A 22,267-nucleotide genomic window follows, 5' to 3' on the forward strand; every position below is an offset into this window, starting at 1 on the left:
TACCGATAGCACAACAATTGGGGGAAAAATGAAATATAGCATCCTAGGAGGTTCAATAAACATTATGAGCCTTTTTAGGCATGATACACTTAGACTGACAAATCACTAATAAGGGGATAGACATGTCATACACATGCTTGGTTAAGTTAAAATTTTTCTTTAGAATGGATGTCAAGTGGTTTAATGAGGCAACCTTTGAGACTATCCTAGTGTATTAAAGTCAAACATTAAGTCACCTCACTATTTTTATAGCATAATTAAAGACAATTATTTTTCTACTTATGTAGTTGAGATTACTATGTATGGTGCAAGATTCACCACAAATGTAGATTAGTTGAAACCCTTACCATGATCATACATCAAGATAGCATATGCTATTGGAATATTTCCTCATTTGAACTTTGCTCAGATGTGTTCGTGAAGAGTTGGCTTTCCCAATTACATGACAAAAGCAAGAAAGTTAACCATAAGCATGGGCAAGGTCATTACCGAGTCTACATACATTATTTCTTCATACCATATATCTTCTAAAACTCCTATTGAGATTTAGTTTTGCTAGCTCAAGTTTAAAAGCTAATCCCCACTCAAAACAATGAAAATTTTGTGATGTATTTATGTAACACATGTAGCCTTATTCTTCAAATTAAGCATTGCTTCATAGCTAGTTCAATGGAACATTGTTAAGAGCAAGTTGCAACAAAATAGAATATTGTGCACTCTTTTATTTATGGGCATCATGGTGATAGCAGTTTGTCATTAGGGGAGATTTGGACTCACGTGTGGGCATTGTAAGAAATTCCACCTCATCATAGTGAGAGCTAATTCAAAAATCAATAAAAATGCCTAAAATTTTAAATTTTTTAGGATTTTTTTTCAAAATACATAAATTATTCTATAGCCTGTAAGTTGTCAATTAGCCTTAATTAAGAGTTTAGAGGTTAGTTCTTGGAATTAAGTGCCAAGTGCTCAAAACTTGTGACTCATATCTAAATCGATTAAAATTAATTGCATAATCTATTTTTATCAAAAGATGAGCCAAAAGACTATGTGAAGCCCTAAATTGTGCCCGCCACATTACATTAGGAAGATTTCCATGTATTCTCCCTCATTTTTCTAAAAGCAACTTCACAAACATCGCAAACAAAGATGGATGAAACTAAATAAACATCACAAACAGAGATAGATGGGGTGGAATCAACATCACAAAGGGAGATAGTGGTGTTTGAATCAACATCAAAGAGATACATGAGAGAGGCATATCACCTCCATGTTGAGCTTGATTGTGAGTATGAGTCATTAAGTAAGAAAAAAAAAATCCTATCTCATGTCTTCTACATCCAAAGAACTTTATAGGTTGTAAGGAAAGAGGAGTATAGATCTATGGACTTATGGGAAACTGTATCCAAAAGATTCTTTGCATAACTCAATGCCTCCGTTCATGGATATTACATCCTTAGTAAGCTTCATTGGAAATGGTTATAATGGTCTCTTAGGATACACTCAACATTTGGAAGCCATTAGCAATGTAGATAAGTTAGAAAGAGATTTGTTAGAGAAGGAGAATGCCTCTTTGAGGCAAAAATTAGAGCAATGTAAGCACAAATTACTGCAGAACAAGGAGACTATTTTAGAGTTGGAGAAATAGAGAGATCAATCGAGGCTTAAAGAAAAAAAATGGGGGGTCCACAAAAACGATATAGGAAACTTTGAAATATTCAAGACATGAAGCTACGAAGTGGTGGTATTAAGAAAATAATACGTGCGATGAAGTAAGTAAGCTCTTTATTACTTTGTTTACCATCTCAAAAAGTATCCTACAACCCAAGGAAGAAGCAACCCAATACAGGGGTATCCTACAACCCAACGAAGAAACAACTTCAAGCATGGAGACATCAATTGAACACTTTAAAATGCTTCTAAATAAGGAAGCTATCAAAGCAATCTTGATGGATCCAAAGTATCGAAATCTTGGAAAATAGGAGATTGAGATTTTCCTGAGAGGGAGTCAACTTAGTTCAAGTGATATGCGAGCTTTGTTGGATGAGGCAAGTATATCTCGTAGGAGATACACAGCTATTTAGAGATCTTTTTACAGGAAGATGAAGGAATCTAAGCTACAAGGATCGATATTGCCAAACCCAACATCACTCAAAAGAATGTAAAAACAAGTGAATGATCAAGTTCTATAACTCCTGGGAGCTCCATTTCATATCAAAGATACACATCATTTGGTACCAAGGGAGGCAATGGTTTACAACAAATACAACAATATATTTTACAACTTTGAGGCCCTACAATCATACTCTATTAAATTATTTGAGGTAACTCATGATGAATGTGATGGTCTGCTGAAATTTGTACTCAAGCTCGATGAGTACCAGATTTTGAAGGATAAAAAGCTAGAATAGGTCACCATCACCGTGATGAATAGGGCACTCGATTCAACAATTTCAAAGCACAATCCAAAATGGTTTAGTATCCAAATTGAGAACAAAATATTCTCTATGGGGTCCTTTGAGGTTAGAAATATATTTTGAATTGAAAGTTTACTTATGCTAATACTATTGTTGTGTCACATGCTTATAATATGTGTGTATTCCAAGTTATGTCTGAGAATTTCGAAATCTTGCATTGGCTTTTTCACAATACAAATATACCTCAAATCATTAGTGAGCAAAGGAATGTGAGAATCTTGGACGTGGAAGGATTTGGCAAATTCAAAGTAGAGTGGCATCTAGCAAGTGATTTAAAGATCCTAAAGTGCACGTACAATGTCTTGAGAGCCCATCCATATATTGCATGCATGCTGCAAAGGAACTTGACAAAAGGAATTGGAAAAAGGCACCCAATAGGCACCTCAAAGATCCAAGTTTTAGAGTAGGTTTAGATATTTCCTTATCTCGAGTCCATATTTCCACAATGCATGGTCTGTCCACGATCATTGAGAAATTACTTTTCTTGTATATATGTTTTGCTTGGACAATGAGACCTAGGTCTACCAGGTCAAGGAAATTGTAGCACTTGAGAAGGCATTATCAATCATTGGTTTGTATGGTGGAAATGTGAAGATTGAAAGGGACGAGAAAAGGTCAAAGGATGGTCAAGACATGCAAAAAAAAAAAAAAACTCTCCATTGGGGGTGTGTAAGCACGGAGATTTTTATCTCCACCACCCTTTGATAATCCTAGTCAAGTAAAACATTCCACTCAAGAATTCAATTCAACAAGTGGAAGTGCATCCACAATGTAATTGTGGACCATGCTGAAAGTGGTGAAGCACGATCACGCAAGGCTAGCATTTGGAAGTCTTTAGATACAATCTTTAAGTTTTATGACATGCACGCATGAAACTTGGATGACTACTAGGCCTTTGAAATAGCATTGGACGAATTTAAAAGTCAATGCTAGTGCATGGATAGATCAACACATTACCCACTACATGTTATATTATCTTCATAATATTTGATAAAGTATAATTGCTTAATTGCAAGTGCATGAAGCACTAATATGGCATTCTTTTTTATGATTTGATAGCACATTATATACAACCACACCCCTTGGTTTGCCAAAGAGTATGGCAGTTTATTAGTGTGGTCAACTCAAGGTATGGAGAAAGCCCATTATCAAGTGTGTACCAGCTATTTTAGCCATAGAAGACATGGTGGAGGAGTAGAGAAAGCCAACGGTTTAAAAGAATTACACTAATGGACATACCGAAAGCTTGTCTATAGAGTTAATAGAAAAGAAGCACTAAGAACATCTCAAATCAACAAAGCAATGCAACATTTGGAGATACAAAGAAGAAAAGAATCGTGGGAGAATTTCGATGCATCAATCAAACATACTATGTGGCGACTAACTAGACAAAGGCAAGGAAAAACTTGGATACCCATAACCAACCGTTCCTCATAAATACTTGAGGTGTTTGTAGAAATTTTGACACACAGGAACACTTATCAATTATCTATTTTTAGAAGAAATATTTTACATAACAAATATACAACTCACTTTTTGCATAAAACCATTATTCTTTAGCATACTATAATAAAGCTCACTTTTCTACTCTTGGCCTTTTTGAAGATAGCCCACTTTCTTCTTGTAATTGTTACTCTAGTTCATTTAAAGACAATTGATCAATTTTTGGAATTGATCTACTTCTAAGCAAGTGCCTTTTTCCATATTCTGCAAGCATATTGGGATCCTTGATCCCACTCATCAACTTGAATGATATGTACACTAAGTGGTATTTGGCACATAGTTTCTAGAAACAAGGGTCTTAACCGAAAATTCTCATAGCTTCTTGTTTTCCCAAAAATATTATCTTGTCTATGTTCCACCTAATAGGATACCCTCCAAGATATCTTGATAGGGTCTTCGTGTAAAAAGAGGAAACTCTGCATTGTCCCTTGAGAACTTGTGGTGGAACGTAATGAACTTTGGAAAGGTGAGGTCTTTGATGTAATGGCCCAAAGTAGAGTCCTTGCCTAAACCTCTCTTTCATCTGCCACGTGTACAGCCAATGAAACCATCTTTGTACATGACAAGCTCAAAAATAGCAAACATACCTAGTGAGTCTTAGGAAATTTTTTATGAAAATCAACATGGTATACAAATGAACATAGTTTGTGAAACAAAACTTCTTATTTTCATATGAAATGAGCAACTCTTCACTCCATATTTGAATGGGTGATTGGCTTATTTGCAAGGACTTAGGAGTCCTTGTTTGATATGTCCAAGTGAGAAGTATTCAATTTTTTTTGTGTTGCCTTGAACTCTTCTTTTGAAGGAATGGACGACTCATATCAGAGTGCATCCTTATATATCATAGTCAAAGTCTCTATTGTTTGCGGAGAGGTATTCTATTTCCTTTACATTTGAATCCACAAGCAGATACTTATCCCAATCCAGTACAATAAGATTAGAATATGTTTCTAGATTTTATGCAACAATGACTAGGCAATAGTTCTCCCTGATGTTAAAAAGGGCTTGGATATTGGACTGGAGAACATACCACTTTTTTCCAATAGGGAAGGATGGGAGCAAAGTTGTGGGAACTTCACCAACATCCTCCTTAACCTCTTGCTCAACAATAGAATCCATCACCTCTATGTTCTCCCTTCTCAAAACAACATCGAGTTGAGCACTTTGCTCCCTCTCACTGGCCACATCTACTCCCTATGAAACCTCTTGCACTCCCTCTGTCACCACTTCACAGGGTTGTTGTGTATTTTCTAGGTCTTGGACAGGCTCCTTCCCTTTATCCCCAAGCAACACATGCAGAAAAGCATATAAAACTGGAAAAGTACACAACGAGATGACACTTCTAATTGTGTGCAAGGCATCGTAGATTTTCCTTCTTCATGCCCTTAGGAACCCTTATCACTACCCTATAGCACATAGTGCATTCCCCTAATAGGAACCTCTCCTTGCTCCAAAAAAGTGGCATCATGTTCCTCGAGGTAGACTCATAAGGCCTTAATCCAATCCTCCACAACGGTAGTGATAGAAAACACTTAGGATACTTGTGATAGTAGATGATCTTGTCCTACTCGACCAAGGAAATGCACAAGCACCTCCTCAAGACTGTGTCCACTCCTCCTAGGCTCTTGTGCCAAAGTGTTAGGAGTGCATTCAATACTAGTAGGGTCTTGTGCTAGATCGTTAGGAATGACTCAATTTTTTCCCCCCATTCCATGCACGTTCCCTTTCCTTCCACTGAATGTTCCAGCACTTTCCGTGGTTAGTATACACCAAAAACCAGAATAATTAGATGGCAGGCTCAGGAGTCCCCTCCATATGTTGCGCCTGTGTAGCATCCATATATGCAAACACAACTATATGAGAAACACCAATCGGCAAAGGGGAACCCAGAAAACATTGGGGGGGGGGGTGTGGACCCACACAACGCAAGGGGGGTGGGGTTCAAAATCTTGAGCCCCCCCCCCTTCGCATTGTGCGGGTCCTTGGCCATTTGGAGCGGGGCAAGACTAGCACAACATGAGAGAGGGGGTTTCAAAATCTTGAGGCCTCCCTCTTGCATTGTGCGAGTCCTTGGTGGTTTGGGGTAGAGACGAGGGAAAACAACACAACACGAGGGGGGGTTCAAATCTCAAGCCTCCCCCTCCCATGTTGTGTTGGTGCTTGGTGGTTGTTTTGGGACAAGGAGACCACAAAATGCGGCCGGGGGGCGAAGGTTCAAAATCTTGAGGCCCTTCTCTCACGTTATGTTGGTTGTTGATGGTTGTTTTGGGATGGGGGGATTGCGCAACGTGAGGGGGGGAGGTGTTTAAAATCTCGAGACCCTCCTCTTGTGTTATGCTAGTCCTTGGTGGTTGTTTAGGGAGGGGGGACTGCACAATGCGAGGGGGGACCCTCAAGATTTTAAAACCCCCCTCCTCACGTTGTGTGGTTTCAACACTCGAGAAAGGGGGATGGGGTGGGTGCAAGCTGCTATACCAAAACAATAGAAGTCCAAAAGAGAGTGGATAGAGAGAGAGCAAAGTGATAGAGAGAAAGTGAGTGAGCGCAAAAATAGAGGGCCGAATCTACCCCTGGCTCTTCTCTTTATAGCCTCGAGTATTGCACACATGGTGACTATGTGCACATTCACTACAGCATGTGTGAGGAGCCTCGTTAATGGACACGTGGTGCCTCACTCATTTCTTCACATGCAAAGGGACCACAGTGATGAACACGTGGCATACACTTCTAATTCTCGCATGTGTGGATACACGTTCTTGTTGATCTCGCATCGAGTGACATCAACACATGTAAGCATCATATATAACATAAAATTTGATAGTTGATTGATTTTTCACTTTGCACATTGCAAGCCTCTTGAATCTCCATACCTCTTGGTACTCATCTATGATGGTGAGTCTCTCCCCCTACAAAGCTCGCTCAACATGATATGTTCGTAATAACGAGCTAAAAGAGCACCCTCCCCTTGCGTTGTGCCATTGTCCTGCACAACATGAAGGGGGCGTGTGGAAAAATCTTGACCCACCACCCTTGCATTGTGCCATCCCTCCCCCCAGCAGTGGAGAGAGCCGCAAAACACGAGGGAAGGCCCCCCCGATCTTGTGACCCCTCGCCCTTGCGTTGTGCAGTTCTTCCCAACCCCCTTGGAGCTGCAAAGAAGAGACCTCCTATGTTGTGACCCCACCCTTGTGTTGTATGGTTCCCCCCGCTGGCGACTAGGAGTTGTATAACGCAAGGGTGGGGGTCTCCTAATGTAGCAACCCTTCGCCCTCACATTATGCAATTTCCTCCAACCCCGCACAATGCGGGGGAGCTCTTGATTTTGGGACCCCTTCCTTGCATTGTGTGGGTTCTGTCTCTTTTATCTCATTTCTCTAGTTTTCCATCATTTCCTCATTGGGAGTTCTAATACTATGTTTGTACTCTTTTGTAGACATGGCTAGAACAAAGTAGACTGTGAGGGTAGTATTGTCGAGAAACCCACACATTGCACAATAGGGAGTATTCTCTGGGCAGAATGTGCAAGATGATGTACAAACCCTTGGCCCAAGCTCGTAGTAGGGATTTGATTCTAGGAAGAGGATGATCCCCTTGCAGACCAAAGCTCGTCATAAGCGATACCAACAGCATGCCTCAATCCTTGAGAGCTAAGGAGGATCATGAACTACCGTGAACCTGCGATTGCGAAAATGTCATTTACCAGGATTGTTAAAGATATATGCGAAACAAAGAACCTAGACTTCCACTAGCATGCCTCGGCACTTGATTGTATGCATGAAGTTGTCAATGACTTTATGGTAGAATTTTCTCAAAACTCATGCATTTTGGTAGCTCATGCCCATAGCGTGACAGTGATGCCTAGGGACTTCACATCCCTCAGGTTACTCAAGTTCAAATATGACAAGTTGTTGGTCCCACAAGGCATTACAAACAAGAAGATGAAGGGAATTTTAGAGATCCCTTCCCTAAAAAAGAGCAAGGAGGTGAGGGTGATTGATGTCACACCCTTGCATTCCTATAACACGAGGCCAAATGCCCAAAAGGTTGCCTAGGAAGAAAAGGACGCTTATGAGACAAAGGCTAAGAGAGATTCCACAGAAAAGAGAGAGGCATGCTAGGATGTATGAGGACAATTGTGAGGCACTTGAGATGTTGGGTCTATTTTTTGATATTGTGCTGCCTCTAAGAAGGCCACACCAACAGCTCTGTGCCATCCGCTTTAGTGAGGAGGATATTCGTGTCCTCGTAGACCTTCAAAAGGAGATCAACAATCATGTAATGGCCACAGTCTTAAGGTATTGTGAAACTCTAAAAATTTTGCATGTTTTTCTTGTATGCATATGGCTTAAATCTTACTATTTATTTGCTTTTGTAGCTTAATTCTCGTAAACCTTTCCTCTGATGTTCAAGAGAAGGTTTTCATCATAGATTCTCTCCTATCGACATTTTGGACCCATGAGAGAACATCATATCTAGATGTGTCCCCATGGTGCCAAGATTGCAATTTGGATATTGTACAACATCTAGTTATGGCATACCATGAAAGGTAAGGCCTTTTTGGTATGTTTCTTTTAAGTTATCTCAAATCTTTTTTGGTATTGTCAAACTTTATTGTCCTCCTTGCCTTGTAGATCTCATTGGAGCCTGATCGTTTATGATATTCCCACGCATAGATGCTTTCTTGTCAACTCAAGTGAAGGATACCATAACAATGTAAAGCAAGAAGTTCATAAGAGAGAGAGGGAGAGAAAGAAAAGCACTACCTGTGTTTTCCTTTATCAAAACAGTTCTTTGAAAAAGTTAGTAAAGGGTTTCGAGGTAGTGGTTCAAGACCATGAAATGTTGGACAACACAAGAGTTATTCTTTGCAGAATGCTAGAGCAAGGTGATGGCCATAACTGTGGATGGAGAGTTGCTCTTGGAACATCTACTTGGGCAACAAACAGACAATGTAAGTTTACTTTTTGTTAATTTAACCACATAGCCTTAACAATTTTATACTTAGTCTCATTTCTATGATTTATGCAGGGTGAGCAATTAGCAACTTATACAAATAATGACCTTTTGTTTAGAGCAGAGATTTTTGAAAATCTAATCAACTGCACTTCTCATCGAAATCTTTTAATACCACTTGCGTGTATGGCCTTCTAGTCCCACACCCTAGAACCCTGAGTCAAAATGCCATATCCCCATCCCAATGCCATCGACTTAGATTATCTACACTTGACTCACAACACAGACTATTTGGACACTTCTGATATAGAGAGGATGCAAAGACCGTAAATATGTCAAAATTATACTATTCAAAACAAAAATTGCCTTCTTATACATTATCCAAAGCTTTTTTAATTAAATTGCCATCATTGAAAATGGAATTCAAATAGTTTTTGTATCACTTTTCGTCCTTACAATTTTGCATCTCTATTTCCATTTGTACTATCGGATAGGTTGAGGCAAGAGAAAAACTTGTGTGAATATCCTTACTTTAAGTATTCTCTCTTTTTTTTGAAACACCTGCACATAAGGTTCACCATGATTCACATTATTTGCAAACAAAAAAAATGTATCCTAGACAACGTACTACACTTTTAGATTACATATTGTATTTACCTTGTAACCATTGCACTTAAACAAATAAGCAACATGGATATTTAGGTCTTCATTCATTAGATCCACTCGCACTTGATATAAAGAGACGTTGACCCTTACGCTAAGCATTGTTAAGAGGTCATCCTCCAACCAAACCTCCAACATCATCTTGTAAGTCTTGATTAATTGCCATGATCTTTTCATTCGCATAATGTCATCTCATGTAATATAACGTCAAAATAAAATTTTGTGATGATATCATATATTTGCAAACACTAAATTTCCATTCCACTTTGGACATAATCCCACACACTTTTTTTATATGCCAACTCACGACCTAGAAAGCCCGTACATTTCTTCGATTTACATATAAACATTGATGTTTTTTTACCTTCCTCTTTTAAAAAATCGATAAAAACATATAATGACATGATTATGATCTTCACGTGTCTATTAGCTACATTAAGCCGTGATATTTTTGAATATCTGCAAAAATCTTTAATCTATAAGATTCACATGTTTCCGCTTTCGAGATTGGCCACTTTGCACTATCCAAAGCTAGAAGTGAAAAAGGATTGAGATATCCAAATCCTGTTATGCGTGATGGTACATTGTAAAATTTGTCATTATAAAAAACCACATCCTTGGCTAAGGTCGCTTCATACAACTACATGCCAATAGAGCCATGAATGGCATCAGAGATTCTAAGTATGATTTCAAAAGGTTGCTAGTCTTCCAAGATTCTACAACCCTAAATAGACTTCAATAAATTCCTAAAACATAAAAATTCGATTTCTAACCTATTGAATCTTTTTGAACTTACAATTTGATCTATGGCATGGCACATCAATAGGCCAAATTGTTTTCGGAGCATATATACGTCATATCCTAGACTCGCCCCTTGTAGGAGCCAATGAATTCATTTCCATATCGTCTCTTCCTTGTCTACAACATAATCCAACTACCAATAGAGATGGTAGTAGGAATCCACCTATCGTCGTCAATATCAAAATTGTTACAGATTGTGATTGCTTTGATAGAAGAGGAGAGATATTGACGACATGAAATTTCCATTAACACAGAAGATAAAGCAAAAGAATACATTGAGCGAAAAGAGAAAATAGGATAAAAAATTTCCTACAAAAATGAAGGGATAACACGCACTTTGCTAGATTGTTTGAGCTTTTTGAAAAAAAGAGAGATACTGCACTTGAGGGAAAACATCTGGATATATTATTCAAGAATTTTAAGAAAATGACCACGATATTGCAAGGTTATGCGAAACTGACATGAAATGTCTCGATCTACTATCTTTAATTATGCCAATACCTTGTCCCTTGCACCTCCATGAATTTATGCCCCAAAAATATCTAAAATTACTTCTTTTTGAAAATCTATAAAAACAAGATAAAAACCTAAAATTTGAAAACCCCTTATTTTACCATAACAATAGCTCTCTTATTGGTTGAGAGGCTTTTTCTCTCTAAAACAAAAAGACGGAACTTGCGTACACTACCTATAGTAAAAAATAATAATTGAATGGAGCAATGAAAGCATAAAGAATAATGATATTAGACAACCAAGATAGCAAAGCTTTCATGTGTGACCATGGCCATTTGCAAGAAACCCTAGTCCACATAGGTAGTAAACCTATAGAAGAGTATAGAACTCTATGACACATCAATTAGAGTTTCAACCAAAATTTGGCATGTGCCCACATTTACTCATAATTGTAATTTTTCTACTCTTAAAGAGTTTGTTATCATTGATTGTTTGCACTTTTAATTGATTGGTTGATCATTTGCATAACTATTCTTTGAAAAGCTAAGGTCCGATCAACACAATTTTTTTTTTTTAATGAAGCTTTGAAAAAACTATTGAAACATGATCAATGATTGAGAAATACAAAACTAACTGGTAAAAAGTATATTTACATGAAAATGCCTCATATTCCCTCCTAGTGTAATGAGTGCTAGCTTGGCAAAAAGAAACATGATCCTCACAATCTCGATAGTTAGCTTTCATTCACTTTACCTAATAATCTGAAATTTCAAGTTTTCAATTTTGTGGTGCATGGGAACCTTATTCGTAAACCAAACCTCTAGGAGAGGGGGGCGGATGAGTACTCTAACCCATAGTAATACCTTTATCTTTTAATAATGAAACCCCCTACAATGGAAAGTTTTGTGCCAGGCGATTAGCTAATGTGTTAGCACATAGGGAGCGACATGTATATTGGAGTGCCCCCCACCCCATAAATTCGACTACATTGCAACTTGAGAGCCTTTTACACCCCAAGTAATCGATAGGGCAACCCCTTCCCATGGAAATGCACTAGGATTTTCAAAGCATGTATTATGCCATGCAACTGTAAACAAACAAACAAGACATTAATAATAGAGATACACATCCACCGACCATGTCATATAAACATCCTTCCTGTCCCCCAAGGCAAAACTTTCACTGGAACAATGTTTTGTACAATTCTTTTTGCAAGAGTTTGCCACAACCTAGCACACTATGAACTACATGAAAGTCAGTCCTATACACCCATCATGACACCATGGTAGCAACCCAAGAAGGTAAGAGTTACATAGCCTCTTCTTCAAACCAATACATTCGTATATACAAGTGTAGAATTATATATTGATAAGAAGACAACAGAATATAATAGAACTATGTGGGCATTACATCAGTTTAAATCATGAAAAAGCAGTCAGTTCTTAAACTTGAACTTACACTCCAGTTTTTTACTTGAAATAGAAAAACTTTCCCCTGTAAGCAAGTTCCCAGCCATCCACACGTGTGCTCCACATTCCAAAACTTATTGAACTCAAAGGCTATTCAAGGATGCATTTCTGTTGGGAAAAACAAGATATATCTGGATAGTACCCACAGAGTAGAATGATTTTTGTGAACACAAATCATCCATTCTATGAGATCCACGATGCCTCCAAAGTTGAGATCTGCTAAATAAACTTGGTGAATTTAAAGAAACACTATTATTTCTGTTTCGCTTTACACGTAAACTTGTTTAAGATCCAAACAGGGCACACCCTCAACCTCCCCTCAAACCAATCCGTTTCCATGATGAGTTACTCTCCCAATTTGCATTTGTTTACAACCTCACGCCCAGGAAAGAAATATTACAAACAAAACAGGGTAGCATTCTGATGTCAGCTTACTCAGTATTATCCACAGAATGATTTGAAAACCGTTTAAAGCGCTTTTCTTCATGAATTGGCAATCATGATCGTATCCATTAACGTTGTCTAACTCGAGTTTTAATCATGTATGGAAAGTTTGAAGGGGAGAAAGATGTGAGTAAAAAGTTTGAAAGGGAAAAAGATTCACATCTATCTTACTACGGTGGCATATCCCAAGCTTGTTAAAAATGGCTGGACTTGCAAAGAAGCCATAGAGCAGTTATGCCTGCAAGGAGAACCAGTGAGTGCAAGCTGCTGGAGACAGATGTACATTGCAAAACCACTTTTAAACTCAATCAAATATGATTAGAAAATTCTAGGAAACTAACTAATTGTAGCTATGATTTGGCCCCTCCATGTTGGCACTCCTCGTTAACAACCACAAAAGCATTGACAGCACAAGAAAAGCAGATCTGAAAATGGAAATCCTTTCCTGGATAGGTTGAATTTACAAGAAACTAGTGTGTCCTCTCAAACTCTTACTTTATCATGTATTTTCATGTCTTCAAGTTATTATAATTAGTCAAAAATCTCTAAGCCAAGTATTTGTAGAAGGCAACTATATTGAGCCACTAAAATTAGGGTCTGCACTAATCCTAAATTATCCTGCATTGCCCCTAATTATGTCTCATTGAAACAGCTCCAAAAAACAATTAATGCGGATTACAAAAAATAGATGGACTTATTTTTAACAGTAGATCCCCACAGTGCTGCCTATTCCCCATCCTGGAGCTATTCTACTACTGTGTGTTTCTGTTCTATGGGCCACCCTTCGCTCTACTCGATCATCTCAGCTATACTGACAGCTGACATCGTCATCCACATCACTGACATTAGCATATGTGATTTTCAGCTCCAGATCTGTGTTTTTCAGCCGCCCATCTGCCTTGCATCTATTGGGCTCTGGCGGACTCCCTTGACCATCACAATCATCATTCCAGCATAGTGGCCTGCTACTGCTGCACTTCAAGATCTGTAGTTCGACACAGTCTGACATCATTGACACTGAGGTTTGAGGTCCCTTGATTGTATCATTCATATTCTCATTCAGCACCCTATAGACCGTGTTCTATGCATTCTCGTGCATTTTGCATTTCTCTATGTTTGCCGTACTGTTTCTTCACAGGGCATATCCTCAATCTACTCCCAAGATGGATGGGGCAGAGCTTCATTTGATGAGAAGTCTTCTACCCAGTAAACTGTATGTTCTCACTCATATCGAAGGCCTGACATGTACTAGCATGCTTATGGTAGTGTAGAAGTGGCTCTTGGAGTTGAGACCTTGTGAGTTAGAAGTATCTCAGAGTTGGGATCTCTAGAGAGGTGATCTAAGTGTTTGTATTTGCCAACTTTGCTTGGGGTTGTAGAGGATTTTATGTTGATGCTTTTGGTGTGCTAGCCTTGGGTAGAGACCTTGGTGATTTTGGAAGGTACAATTATGTTGGATCTCAAGGACTTTGTTTTCACTGTTCCCGAAGAGGAGGCTTTAACTAAAAATTTTCATCCCAAAGAGGTAGACATCAAATTCATCGAAGAGTGAATTGTGAGGTGGACACATCCTTATACCACATGTTCCATTGATCATACTTATAAAAGTTGTGATAATATACCTTGCTTTAAGCTACAAGAGGCTACGATTGTACGTGTGTATTTTCTATGTATGAGCCTTAACCCTTGCTTCATTGTTCTTGTGGCTTGAGGTGTGTGGTGTATTCCAATGGCTTTGGAGTTCTTATTGGTTGTTGGGGTGTTGGGTGGTGCTCTATACTCTTTTCTCTTTCAACATCACAATGTGGTTCACTCTTCATCATTGGATGTTTCTTCTTCCCCCTTCAGCATTGACATGATGGGGCAAGGGGTGGTACTTACTTCTCTTTCCACCATTCCATGGGGCGAAGGGTTTTGAGCTAAAAATGCATTAGCTTCTTAACAACAAGCCCCAGAACATGCTTAGTTAATCAAATTACCAAAACTGCCATTTTAAACAAATGTGTCCCTAGGGAGTTTGTGTCTCACAAGTAAAACCCTAATTTGGGAGGATCCTTCTACAGCTATAAATAGGCAAGCTGCCCACCATTCAGCTTATCCTTGTATGCAGATTTCTCACTCCACCATGCATATTTCAGCCATCAGTTACCCTCCATATGCTGTCCAACCATCATCAACAGCAGCCCATCACTACCCAACCCCAAGTGACCTATTTCCAGCCATTGCCTTGCTATCTAGAGGTCTCCGACTGCTGCATTTGTTGCTCCACTGCAATCGCTAACTGTCCATGTCATCATCACACTTGTTCAGCCTGTGTTTTCAGCATTTAGTGCCACGCGACAAACTGGTACCATCTCTCCCACTAGGCAATTGCTGCAACACCTACATTTTTGCTGTCCAATAGGCTGCCTGCATCAGCACACACCTCTCCAATTATCCCCTGACTGTACTAAGCCTTGAGTGATTAGTTCTCAGCTTGTTTAGGTGGTACATTGCTACTTTTACCAGATTTTAGGCTCCAAACTCCTTTGTTTTGGTGACCAGCCTGCTGCCCTTCATTATTCAGCACTTTCTCAGCTCTGCCTAACGGTTAGAACACTTGGGATTCACTACTCTGCCCTTGACCATTCTGTACACTCTTCCATTCATCCATTACATTGATTCATTCACTTGATAGTTCTCTCTTCGATGAATTCACTCTTACTTTATCATGTATTTGATGCAGGATAGTTCTCTCTTCCATTCATTCACTTGATAGACCTCACAATTCATTCACTTGATAGTTCTCTCTTCCATTCATCCATTACATTGATTCACTTGATAGTTCTCTCTTCGATGAATTCACTCTCACTCTTCGATGAATACCCTCCTATCCTGCACTCATCTCCAGAATCTCTCTCTTGCATTCAGTAATTTAGAATTGAACTCCACTTTTACATCCAACACACTAGGAGTTGGGTCTTCCATCACTACTCTTAGTTCCTTTCCTTTCTCTATATCCCATGTCACTTATCCTCAAGTGAATGCCACTTTACACCCTAGTACATCGTTAAAAGGAATGCCACCCTTTGATACTATGTCTTTCACATACTCATAAATAAGCACGTCCTTTTACCCTAGAATGGTTGTGACGGGTACCCCCTCACTAGCCTCAAACGCTCACTTCCATCGACCTCTTGGACGCAAGGATTTTTATCCTCTACTTATGGTGCATCACCTCACATTCCATGGATCACTTCCACATAGGGATTTCCATCTCTTGCCCCATGTGTTCCTATCCCTTCTCCATGGGCTACAAGTGCAATCACCATGCCCAACCAATCCATTCTCACTTTTCGATCCATTGTGCACACTTCATGCATGCATGGTGGGTACCCTGGGATTAATTCCAAAGTGTACTTCACTCCCCCAGCCTACCCAACTTTCCCATCCTATAGCATCACCACTCCTATTGCTACGGCCAATAATGCCTTCATAGATAAGACTCCTTTTAACAGGTCAACTTTCACCACTTGGTCAAACTTCATGCAACAAGTATTTGAATCTCAAGGTCTTTGGGACCTACTCATTGGTCTAGAGCCTATATCGAACCCTCAACTCACTCACTTGATCACATCCATTGATGGAGAATGGAGAACCCACAATGCCACAACCAATGTTGAGCTAATGCAAGGGGTACTTCCTAAGATCCACTCTCAGTTACAGCATTTTTCATTAAGAAAGAGAATGATCTGAAAGTCAAATTGGCTAAATATAGACAATTGCTCACTAATTTTGCTATTACTAGCTCATGAAAGTTTAATAACAATCTAGTTACATTCTTTTTTAACAAGCTTTTTGAAAAGTATTACCACTTCATCCAACACATCATTTTGTTGCACTGCTTGCCGACCTCCTATGAGTTCGAATGTCAATTGTGTTGTGCGAGATTGCATGATCAAGTCCATAAGAAGTCCTCCCCACATTCTTATTGAAAGAGGAGTCTCGTTGTCTCTTCTTCGCAAGTGAAAACGGGAGGTGGCAATAACTCACAAGATATAAAAGCAACTCAAAACAAGGGCAACATCCCTTTCTAAAATGGAACCAAATAGACTAGAACCATCTAGCAACAACTACCCAAAAAGAATAGGCTTTGATCACACTACCAAAGATTGGGCAATGTGGATGAGGAGTGTCATATGAAGATCCAAGGTCTCAAGCCACAACAAATCGTTGCAACTACCTCCACTCCTGCTAGACAGTCAGTGGGGCTACGCCTCCTTGCTATTGCCCCATCTGCTTCTTTTGGCACAGTTGCCTTGGAACATGTGGCACATGGACAGCCCTAGTAGCCCATATCTTTCACTACCCCCCAAAGGATTCGCTAACTAGTCTGCTATCCCTTCTCCCATAGCACTCTTGGCATCCATCTAGAACCACTTCCCAACCTCGTCACGAGTTTCCTTGGCAAAGACCTGCTAATGGAAGAGCAAGATGGTAGCCACATCCTCACGCTAGCATCTACTAGCCCTACACATCCATCTAGGATCACTTTCCCACCTCGTCATAAGTTTCATTGGTAAAGACTTGCTAATGGAAGAGCGCGATGGTGATTGATGAGAAATCACTTTTTTGGTTTACACACTTCATTTAGGGTTCCGCACTGATAGCCCCCAAAAGGGCTGGTGTTCACATTTTGGCCACTTTTTCAGTGGGTTCCCACACAGTCGTGTGCCACCCTAGACAGCTTATGTCTATAAATAGGTAGTCACTTCATTCATTCTTTACACTCCTACCTCTCTCTCTTCAATCATTCTTCACCCCTCCATCACCTGGCGTCACTTGTCTGTCAAAGGGCTGTTGGGACCTGGGTTTTTGTAGCCTGGCTCCTCCCATCCCCTGGCATCAATCGTCCATCACAAGGGCTGCTAAGACCTACGTTTTTGCAGCCTAGCTCCTCCTCCATCACCTCGCATCACTCATCTGTCACAGAGGCTGCTGGGACTTGCGTTTTTGCAGCCCGGCTCATCTTCCATCATCTGGCATCATCATTATTCACCTGGCATCAGCATCTAGACTGCTCTCCCTACGTTTGACAGCTCCGACACTCTGGGGTTTGCTTTTTGCTGCCCAAGTCACTCCCCAACATTAGAGGACTACAATTCGCTCCCTCGACAGTTGGTGATCATCTTCCACATCTCCCACAGCATCAAAGGACTACAGTTTGCTCCCTCGATAGCTGCCTTTCAGCTTCGAGTGATTACTTCGATAGCCCACTACCTAAAGGACTGTGTTTCACTCCCTTCATTGTACAGATTCCCCACAATTTGTTGTCACCTGATTCAGACAAGACAGTGCAATTATCTTTTGAGCTTCGGCTCCACTGTATCATCTTTTCTTCTCATAGCATGATTCAATGCATCATCACCATGTTCTTCTTGTGATTCTGAGTTTCTCTTCTCTCTCAATGTTTGCCGTACACACACTGTGTTACTCCCCACAAACCCTTCTATATCTCTACACTGTCACCTATTTTGACAAGGCATCAAAGCATACCTGTTATTTTTGACATGGTATCAAAGCGCAAAAGCTCAAAGAGCTAAGGACCCTGTTCATTAGAGAAAGCACAGACAAGTTGCAGGTTCGGCATTATCTATTGATTTCCCCCTTCATTTCCACTACATCACCAGGAGACAGAGATATCCTTCTCTTTCTTTCCCATCCATCCACCCTTTTACAGGTCGATACTCCGATGCTATAACCATAGTTGCCTCCGTATGTGGTACGAAATAGTCCATACGATACGATTTCGTACATTAAAACAGGCATGTTTTGGCCACCTGGCTTGCGCGTCCTCATTCCGCGTTTTCCTACACTCCGCATCCCGCATTTCATGCACTTGCGCTTTTTTAATTTCGGGGGGTGGGAAGCCTTGGATACCTCAGCCCACCCCCCTTTCCAAAATCCAGCCATACGAAAGGTGTTCCGCTTTGGATTCCTTCCAGCTTGCAACCCTCTCTTTGGATTCCTTCTCTCTTTTACTGTTTGAACTTTGAACTTTGACCCTTCTCTCATCTACAAAAGGTGCTCCTCTCCTCCATGCTTCCACACCAATTCAGCAAGCACTTACAAGTTACCATTCTCATCTTCCTCTTTCCCGCACCCTATCAAAGCATTTGCCATTCTCAAATCTCATCTCCCATCCCCTCTATCCCGCACCCTATCAAAGCATTTGCCATTCTCATCTCCCATTCCCTCTCTCTCACTCTTGCTCTTTCAACTTTACCCCAACCCTCGAGCCTCTTGAGTCTCCCTCCCTTTCAACTTTCAAGACTCAAGTTTCAAGAGTCGAGACTCAAGCATCTCTCTCTCTCTCTCTCTCTCTCTCTCTCTCTCGCCTCTTTAGTCGTCATTGGCACCATGACTCGTGAGAAGCACGAGGCCTTTAATTTGCATGCGATCCATGTGGAGAGGGACACAAAGAAGTCCAACACCCACCATTGGACATGCAAGTATTGCGGGAAGTGCTATACAAGTGGTGCAACTCGGCTTCTCCAACATCTTTTCAAGACGGGGGAGCAAGTTGCTCCATGCAAGAATATCCCTCAAAACATTGCGGAGGAGACTCTTGCCAAGATGAGAGGGGGATCCACAAGAGGAGGAGGAAGTGGCTTATCGGCACCAACTCCTATGCCTACTAACAAGGAAGCATCCAATGTGGGCATATCTTCAACCGATGCGGGAGAGGCCTCTACCATTGGCGGTGGGGGCTCCACATCCACATCCGGCTCCGGTAAAAGACAGAGAGTGGAGGCTCATGCGGTGCCGAAGAGACAATCGTCTCTCTCTCAAGCTCCCGGTCATATGCATGGATCGGTTGCCTTTCTTAAAGAAAGGCAATAACTTGCAGATATTGAAATTGCACGCACGGTGATTGAGTGCAATCTTGCATTCAATGTCCTAAAGCAAGAGCAATGGAAGAAGATGGTAAAAGCCATTGCCAATGTGGGTCCATGTGAAGGATGGACCGATATCACATATAACGACATGAGGACGAGAAAGATTGATGAAGAGAAGGAGAGGACTGATAGAGCCCTTGATACTATTCGGGCCGCATGGATAAAATATGGTTGCTCCATTCTCACCGACGGATGGAGTGATCGTAAGAAATGGAGCATCATCAACATACTCGTCTCACGTCCACTCGCCACTTACTTTTTTCGGACCGTAGATATCAGTAAGAGGGGGAGAAAAACGACGGGTACATTCATCTACCGCCACATTCGACAAGCTATCATTGAGGTATACATTGCAATTTTCGCTTTAAATTTGTTTCACTTTCTTTTATTATAATAAAATCATGATTAATAATTGAAATTTATTATTTGATTTATACATAACTTGTAATTTGTAAATTGTGGTTATAGATGGACCCCTCAAATGTGGTGCAAGTTGTTACCAACAATGCATCGAATTGTCAGCGCATGGGCCGTTTGCTTGAGGCTGAGTTCCCTACGATTGTGTGGACTCCATATGCAAGTCATTGTTTGGACTTGCTCATGGAGAACATTGGGAAACTCAACTGGGTGAAGAGGGCGGTCTGCAAAGCTACATCAATTGTTACATTTTTCACGGTAAAGGTAAAGGTGCTTGTGATGTATCGTGAGCATAGCACACTAGAGTTGAAGAAGCCTTCTTCAACTCGCTTTGCTTACATGTGGTTATTATTGGAGCACCTTTATTAGGTGCGGTCTCCGCCTTGCGTCAGATAGCGGTATCCACTATATGGAATGAGTGAGATGAGTATGAGACAGAGGAAGCCAAAGCCATGTAGCACTTGTGCCTTAATGAGCAGTTTTGGCATTGTCGTCATTGTCATGACTCCCTTTTATAGGGTGTTACGTATGAGTGATTATGAGGGGTCCACCATGGGCCTTCTCATTCACTTCTTTAGAGCGACACTGGCAAAGACACGTGCTTGTACAGTGATCACAGAGACACAACGTACACATCTTTTAGAGATAGCAGAGAGGAGATGGACGTGGATGCATAAGCCCATCCATGGTTTTGCCGCATTGGTACATCCAGCCTACAAGTCACCGACGGTCATGGATGATAGAGAGTTCCATTCAAACCAGCTTGCTTATTTGACTCGTGTGGTCCCTATTGATGACCACAATGCAGTGCTAGAGGAGCTAGGATGCTATGCAGATCAGAGAGGGCATGTGGCTTTTGCTTCTCCCACACTTGTTGGAGGAGAGAGTCACTTATGAAGCCTTTATTTTGGTGGCAAAACTTTGGATACGCACTGGATACCCTTCAGCCCTTAGCCATGAGGATCCTTGCCTAGGATTGCTCTTCGGGTGCATGTGAGAAAAACTGGAGTGTCTATTCTCTCATTCACACAAAGATTCGCAATCGGCTTAGCACACGACAGTTAGAGTGGCTAGTCTATTGCCGCACTAACTTACGCAAGCTAAGGGCTATGATGAGCATGGGTAGTTCGAAGCAGGTAAAGTTTAAACACTTAATCATAACATTTAAAATTTGTTGTTTTAACTTTTAAACTTTGAACTTTGAAGTTTAAACTTTATACTTTACAATTTAGACTTTAGCATTTACAATGATCAATCTTGCATGCATCACTTCATTATGTAGGTGAATATTGATACATTCAAGTTGACGAGCGACACCCTTCCGAGTGTATATAAGGAGGTGGACGAGGAGGAGGAGAAGATTTTTGCAGAGCTCTATAGAGAGCTTATAGCAACACATACTCGTGACACTCTCAGTCAGCGTGCTCATGGGCGAGGAATTCGAGTAGGTGGTAGCAAGGGCATGGTCATTCAACGCCCTCCATCATCGAGAAGGGGTACTTCGAGTGGCTTGCAAACATATATAAGGTGGGCCTCTAGTAGCTCACATCCTGTGCCTCATGATGACATCCCCCCCTTGCTTGCATAGCCGCCACTTACAGAGCCATCGTTTGATGATGATGGTAACCTCATCAATGAGGATGAGTATGAGTCTATCTCAGCATCGCATGCCGAGGAGTCATCTTCAGACTCTCTTGATGAGCACTCAGATGGTTCTGATGATGATGATGATGATGATTGATAGTGATGCCTCATCATAGATTCATCATTCATATGACATAGTTCTCTCTTTTTTTTTTGTATCAGATATACTAGACTGTAGTTGTATCGCATGTTTTGCGTAGCCCATGCGACTGCAATGGTCACCCTCATCTATTCATCTTATTCTATAATGAAATGGCTATTTCCACTTTAAACATGTATTCTATGATCTATCATTTAATGATTTATGGTTTTTGTTATTTAAAAAATCATCTTAATTTTTTTTCGTACTAATATCGTATCGTACCTTATAAAATCATAAGGTACCAATTAGTACTATATTTTATCGTACCATACCGTATCGTACATTTCATACCTGTCAACTATGGCTATAACTTCTCCACAAGTAGACGGACAGACCACTAGGTGCTCCTCTTGTAGCATCACT

At 40.5% G+C, this 22,267-nt stretch overlaps 1 protein-coding gene across 2 annotated transcripts in view; it reads right to left on the reverse strand.

Annotated features, from left to right (window-relative positions):
* Nucleotides 1-12,217: 12,217 nt before the first annotated feature.
* The window catches only part of LOC148018531 (ABC transporter A family protein), a 77,500-nt gene continuing 67,450 nt past the window's right edge, over nucleotides 12,218-22,267 (reverse strand). Inside the window, exon 3 of one of the 2 annotated variants that reach the window (XM_087661929.1) lies at nucleotides 12,218-12,535. In XM_087661929.1, coding sequence (XP_087518055.1) covers nucleotides 12,503-12,535 — 33 coding nt within the window. In that variant the 3' untranslated portion in view covers nucleotides 12,218-12,502. The other variant, XM_087661930.1, reaches the window with a different exon arrangement.

The sequence above is a fragment of the Lygodium microphyllum genome, chromosome 21 (genome assembly GCF_053477565.2).
Source record: "Lygodium microphyllum isolate KBCC chromosome 21, Lygodium_microphyllum_v1.1.10, whole genome shotgun sequence".
In the NCBI taxonomy this organism is placed as follows: Eukaryota; Viridiplantae; Streptophyta; class Polypodiopsida; order Schizaeales; family Lygodiaceae; genus Lygodium; species Lygodium microphyllum.